Consider the following 7,072-nt stretch of genomic DNA (forward strand, 5'->3'; position numbering starts at 1 on the left):
TCCGCAGTATTGATCATCCCTGATCCATATTTTATGTATTACTGTGAGGCTCTGTAATGTATCTTATGTTGAGCATTATACAACCAAGTTGATTTTCTTAGCTTAGTTTTTGTTCCGTGAGATATGTTATGTCGAGCATATTGAACTAAATTAATCATCTTGTTTGGTTATTTAGTTATTGCTCCGTAAGTATTCTTATGTCGAGCAAAACAAATGACAATTAAATTGATTACTGTTGTAATTAGTTTGGTTGTGTATTCCAATTTGATTAATTGTGGTTTCTCTTGTAATTAATCTAGTTGAGTATTTTCGTGACTCCATAAGGTTTTCTTGTGTTGAGTATATGAACGGTTAAGCTAATCATTTCCTTATGGTTAACTTAGTCGTATCTCCTTAAGTTATCTTATGTTGAGCACAATCAATTGAATTGATCACTTTTTCTGTTTAATTTGGTTGCGTATTCCGATTAAATTAATCATGGGTTTACTTGTGACTAATTTTATTGAGTTTTTGGATATAGAAAATCATTCTCATGGTTTTTGGTGTCTAATAAAATCCTTATTTTTTTTTGAAATTAAGGTCGCTCGTTGTTGTTCTTTCGGGAATGACATCAAATGGGGGAGAGTTCTTTTGAACTTGTGCTTAATGGTAATATCTTGAGGGGTGTTCGGCTGTGGAATTTTAGAGGGGTTATCTTGTATCTTTAAACTCCTTGATGAATGTATTTAGATTCGGCTTTATGATTGCATCTAAATTAGTTGGTATGTATTTTTTTCTTTTAGTCATGAAATGTCTTTTTCGGAAATTCCATTATGATACCGTTCTTGTACCTTTGCCAATTTTATTGACAAAAAGGGGGAGAATTAATATGTAGTTCAAACTACAGATACATATGGTTTTCGGATCATTGTGTAAGGGGGAGTGGTTTCCATGTGAGATGGAGTATTGACTAAGAGGGAGTGATACATATCACCATAGTATTATTGTTGAAGTTGTGATACAATTGGACTTTGACACTGTGTAATAATACTATGACACTGTATAACAATGATCGAGATCGATGCTTTCTCATTGTTATAGCTACGGATCTTCAACAGCGGTGATGCTAAACTTACAACCTTTGGGATCATTGGAGTACTTGGAAGTGATGAAGATTTCAAAGAATGTTGAAGATTAGACATGTGAAATAAGAGCTACTAAAGTTTCTTTATCTTTTTTGGATTCCATATGTATTGATAGTTTTATCACTAAAATTGACAAAGGGGGAGATTGTTAGAGCATTGCTCGGTCGAACTCGCATGCTTTTCTATCTCAAGCATGCTTGTCAATGTTAGTGATCAAAACTATAAGTATTGATTTCTAGTCTATTATAGCTAAGTCTCGGACTAGGATAGAAAGTGTAGTTGTGCTCAAGGACTTCATGGAGATTCATCATACAAGAAGAAGAACTACTCAAGGAACCGGTGGAACTTCTCGACAAAAAGGTATGTGAAGACTTGAACTTATCTGTCACTTAAAAGTCTATCTACTCTATCTCCTACTCTTTGAGGCAAGAAGTCGTATGCTATATATATAGACTTGGATTACATACATTTGGTATTTCGAGCCGAGTATACCTCGCCTATCTATATCTCGAAATAAGTGTTGGTAAGCTTTTCGCTTCGATCAAATTATCTTTACCTAGTGACGAAAGTCATGATATGTTTCAATCACTTTGAAAATTGCCTTGACGAGAAATGGTGTAACAACTATATAACGTCTTCTAAGAATGTTTGAATGATTGAAATGAGAGTTTAGATCACATAACCAATGGTGGACATAAGCATTGTTGTGGAAACACATTTATGTATAAGTCCTATTCCTTGAACCAAAGTTTGCGAACTTTGTTGACCAAGAGAACCGGAAAAATGGCGTGAGCCAAGTCCGAAACTCAGTCCGCGAACTGCCGAAGTTCTCAAACCCGAGAATTTCTGTTGGAGTTGACAAACTACTTGCATAAAGCTAAGTCCGCGAAATCAGTCCGCGAACCCAGTCCGCGAACCGACGAAGTTCTCAAACCCGAGAATTTCTGTTGGAGTTTGTAAACTCTGCCCGGTAAATTAAGTCCGCGAACCTAGTATGCGAACTTGAGAAGGTTATATATCTGAAGATGATTTCTTAACTTAATCTTTAAAAAGACTAAGGAATGCAGTTTGAAAACCGTGGCTATAAAAGTTCATGAACCGATTCAAGTGAATCATTGCTTCAATTGTGTCTTGTGTAGTACAAGAGATTTCCTTGCAATTGAACAACTCTCTAACTAGTTAATTTGAAGTCATTTTAACTAGTTATGGTAAAGAAGAACATGGTTGATATGAAATGCTCATATGGCTAACCTTTTGGTTAACTATTGTTGAACCAACAAGTGCATACGTTTGGTTACGGTTAACAAACCTAGAAGCGTGCATTGTCAAGTGTGTAAAACTAGTATTGTGAAAAACTAATCCCCACACCTTACTTGTGATACTAGTTTGCGTGCTAGAGTCGATTCTCCTTTAGCCTTTGATTTTCTTCTTCTAAAACCATGTTAACGACTTAAAAGACTTCATTGGGATTGTGAGGCCAGACCGATACTACTTTTATCGTAGTTGTGTGATTTGATCTTGCGTCTTTTATCGTACGAGTAAAATCAGCTTGATTGGCTTGAGATTGATATCTCTGATAGGCAAGATATAAAAAGTAATCACAAGCATCTTCGTCTCATTGTTTGTGATTCCGCAACATCTTGTTTCACTACCATACGATTAAGATTGTTATGAGGTGATTGACAACTCTAGGCTATTCTTTGGGAATATAAGACCGGATTATCAATTGGTTCCTGTCCACCTTTATTATTATTATCAAAAGACGGAGCAAAACCTTTAGGGTTTATCTGTGGGAGACAGATTGATCCATTAATAGACTTGTCTGTGGGAGACAAATTTGTTTATTGTCAAAGCCTGTGATTTTGGGTCGTAGAAACTCTTAATTGTGGGTGAGATCATATAAGGGAATCAAGTGCGCAGTATCCTGTTGGGATCAAAGGCGTAGGAGCATAACCGTACCTTGGATCAGTGGGAGATTGATTGGGTTCAACTACAGCCCAGTCCGAAGTTAGCTTGGAGTAGGCTAGAGTCTGTAGCGGCTTAATACAGTATGTGTTCAATCTGGATTAGGTCCCGGGGTTTTTCTGCATTTTTGGTTTCCTCGTTAACAAAATTATGGTGTCTGTGTTATTTCTATTTCCGCATTATATTGTTTATCTTTATAATTGAAATAATACAGGTTATGCGTTTTAGATTATCAATTAGGATATCCAACCTTTGGTTGTTGATTTAAATTGATTGATCCTTAGATATTTGTCTTTGGTACCATCCAAGTTATTCCTTGTGTTTGATTAAAGACTCGCTGATTTATATTAGCTCGAGTAAATCAAAACAAGAGAGATATATTAACTCCTTGAGATACTTTTACCTCGATTGAGTCTGACTGTCTACTTGATTCTCCAGAAATTAATTCGGAGTTAGTCCATACAGATTGCTAAGCGAAATATTGGGTGGTGTTATTAGACCCCCGCTTTTTCAGAGTGATCATTTAGTTTAAGAGAAGCATCAATCGTTCAAAATTTCATGTATTTTCTAAGTCCAGAGAATCATAAGATTTCTAACCACTTGAATTGGTTTTTCCTTTGAGGTGCTCATAAAATCTTTTTGAATTTTAAAAATTAACCATGCAGGCCTATAATTCCAGATGGACCAAAGAGTAAAAACAATTGTTGTAAGATCTCTTTTTATGATACTATCTGTCATGCAACACTGAAACCAATCCTTTATATCATCTCTATGATTCATATTTATAAAATTTATGAAAGATACAGCAAACCTGATGCATTTAGTAAACTTGCAATTTAAAAATAAATGGTTTTCATTTTCTAATTGGCTATCATAACAAAGACTGCATCAGGGATAAACATGCTTGTTAAACTGAGAAATTCTTTTTCCTAGAGGTAAAACTCCAGAGACCAACTTCCAACAAAAAAGTTTAACTTTATGAATGCAATCAATTTTCTATAGAGATTCCCAAAAAGGTTTATCAATATTGTTTGTATCTTTGTTTGAGAGGAAATGTTACACTGGTGTAGTGGTGCACTCCCCTGAAACAGTAGACTTCCATCACATTCTATTAGGCCAAGCATTATGGTGCAAGGTATCCCTTCCCTATCCCTCATTTGTAGGGAAGGGAAATCACACGGAAGGAAGCCTCACTATGGTTCCCTTCTATCCTTTACCTACATGATACGAAAACTCAATTTTCGTATGAATAGTGTTATACGGCTACTGAGTTTCCGTGTATGTCAACTCTCTGACTAGACCAAAACGGATACTGAGTATCCGTTTTATAAACATAAGTATCCAACAACCACACAGATTTCCCGTTTTACCTTCTTCTCTATTTTTTCCTCCTCTCAAAACCCTTGCAATCTACTTTTATCCCCTTTTGATTTTCATAATGATTCATTGCGATTCTTTGGCTTAAATTAAAAGAGTTTGATCGTTACTCTTAGGTGAAACAAATCCATTCTTCAATTTCGAATTTCATCCACATAATCATCAAAGGTGAGTGATTCTAATCTTAGGGTTTAAAATTAATGTGATTTTTACTTTGGTTTTGGTTTTGATGAAATTGTTGATATTAGGTTGGTAAGGTATGTAGTATGCTATTCAATAATATAATTAAAACATAGATTTAGTAAAAAATCCATGATCATTACTTGTTGTGTGTGTTGATTTATGTTGAATGAAATGTTTGTAAACTACTATTTTATCGATGCATAACATTGATTGACTTGTATGTGTGTATTGTATAGACAAATTGATACTGTGTTTATTGTTTGTAAAGGTACATAATGAGTATACGTGCCTATGTTAGAGTTAAATATGGAATCTATCTGGATACTTCTAGTGATAAAGAAGAGAAAGCTTTGCTAAGGTTTACACAACTTTGTTTGGATGAACGGTTGGGTATTATTCGTCAATTGGTACCTAGGGAGGTACAAACACGTAGTGTAATAACTCGTAATCGAGTGTGGCATGATGCGAAAATGATGAATGATTATTTTACACATGGAACTGGTTATACCTCAAGATACTTCAAACAGCGTCTAGGCATGAGGGAATAATTATTCGATAAATTGTTTGGAAAATTGCTAGAAGTGGATCCAGAATGGCAACAACGTCCGTATGCAATCGGTACTATGGGGCATTCTCCGCATATGAAATTAGTTATCGTGATGAAACGTTTATGCAAAAGTACGACATCTGATAGTGTCGATGATTATACTCGTATGGGTGCCACTACAATATACTATTATCTAAAAGGATTTTGCCACACCATTTGCATGACTTTTGGAGAAAGATATTTGCGTGAACCCACTCCTGAAGATGTTCAGAGGTTGCTAGCTGAGAATGCAGAACGAGGTTTTCCTGGAATGCTTGGTAGTGTTGATTGTATGCAATGTCCATGGAAGAATTGTCCGATATCTTGGAAAGGAACTTACCGGGGTAAAGATAAACATAATAGTCTGGCATTAGAGGCGGTGGCATCATACGATTTGTGGTTTTGGCATGCTTTTTTTGGAATGCCTGGATCAAACAACGATTTGAATGTGTTTGCACACTCACCCCTTTTTGATAACATGCTAAAGGGTGTATCACCTCCATGCAATTATGTCATCAATGGTCACCAATACAATATGGGTTTTTTCTTAGCCGATGGTATCTATACAAAGTTGACTATAATTGTACAAGCTTTCAGTTAGACATTGGACATTCTCGAGTATGTGAGATTCAAGAAGTATCAAATATCTAAAAGAAAGGATGTCGGGCATGCTTTTGGGGTACTCCAAGGTAAATTAAGAATTGTCGGATCACTGTGTAAGTATTGGAAACAATCTGACTTGAACCTAATTATGAAATGTTGTCTTATTTTACACAACATGATTATTGAGCATGCACGTCGGGATACAGATTGGGGCAGATTTGTTCCCGTTCCGATGCCGGAACCTACCAATAATGGTCGAGTATTTATGTAAACTCTGAAAAACCTAGAAATGCACCTACAACTAAGAATGGATCTTGTCAAGCACATTGCTGCGCATCCTGGTAGAGGAGGCCAAGCAGCGTACTTGTCTAGTTTGGAGGGTACAGATATGAAATACATGGTACTTCCATCATCAGATGGAGATTATTATGAGACAGATTTAGAAGAAGAAGTTGTTCCTGGTCAAAACGAGGATGGTGTATTTGATTATTATGGATATTACAATGATCAAATCCCAGATGACTTTGAACATGCAGCTGAACATGTTTATGGAGACGGACATGTAGAAGACGAATATGAACATGATGGAGAGGACGATGAGGGTGATTGCGATGATGAGGACGAGGATGATGATGAGAATGATGACGATGTTGAGGATGATGACGAGGAGGTTGTATACAATGGTGAGGATTTGTATGATGATGATGATGTTGAGTCATAGGATGTACGATAGCCCTTTTACTATTGTGTTTAAAAGTTCGAATGCTACATGCATTTGTAAGAGAGACTTTAAATTATTTTTGGGCTTCAATCATGTATGCCAATGAATACGTTTTTATTTGATGGCCATGTGGTTTACAATTATGATTACTAGTGAAATCATTTAAATCTCTTTATACATTATATGGATATAAATAATTATCCATGAAATCTCTTTGTACAATATATGGATATGTAAACTTATCCGTGAAATCTCTTTGTACAATATATGGATATGTATACTTATCAGCGAAATCTCTTTGTACGGTATACAAATATGTATACTTATCTGTGAATCTCTTTGTAGAGTATATGGATATCTATACTGACCATGTATAAATATATCACATATGGTTTACCAATGAACACATTAGTTCGACCAACTCTCTTCTCCATCTACAAAAATAAACACTTCTTTTGTCCAAATTATTATTTACAAAACAACACTTTTCTTTCTTAATTATGGTGGATTATA

General features: G+C 35.4%; 2 protein-coding genes across 2 annotated transcripts; both read left to right on the forward strand.

Moving 5' to 3' along the window:
* Positions 1–5,272: 5,272 nt before the first annotated feature.
* LOC113330489 lies at positions 5,273–5,836 on the forward strand. The gene has a single exon (XM_026577294.1). The coding sequence runs from the start codon at positions 5,273–5,275 to the stop codon at positions 5,834–5,836; it is 564 nt and encodes a 187-aa protein (XP_026433079.1).
* Positions 5,837–6,145: 309 nt separating this feature from the next.
* LOC113330490 (prostatic spermine-binding protein-like) lies at positions 6,146–6,559 on the forward strand. Its single transcript, XM_026577295.1, has one exon. It carries the CDS (start codon positions 6,146–6,148, stop codon positions 6,557–6,559), a length of 414 nt encoding a protein of 137 aa, XP_026433080.1.
* The last annotated feature ends 513 nt before the right edge of the window (positions 6,560–7,072 follow it).

Source organism: Papaver somniferum, unplaced genomic scaffold, assembly GCF_003573695.1.
Source record: "Papaver somniferum cultivar HN1 unplaced genomic scaffold, ASM357369v1 unplaced-scaffold_118, whole genome shotgun sequence".
Taxonomy (NCBI): domain Eukaryota; kingdom Viridiplantae; phylum Streptophyta; class Magnoliopsida; order Ranunculales; family Papaveraceae; genus Papaver; species Papaver somniferum.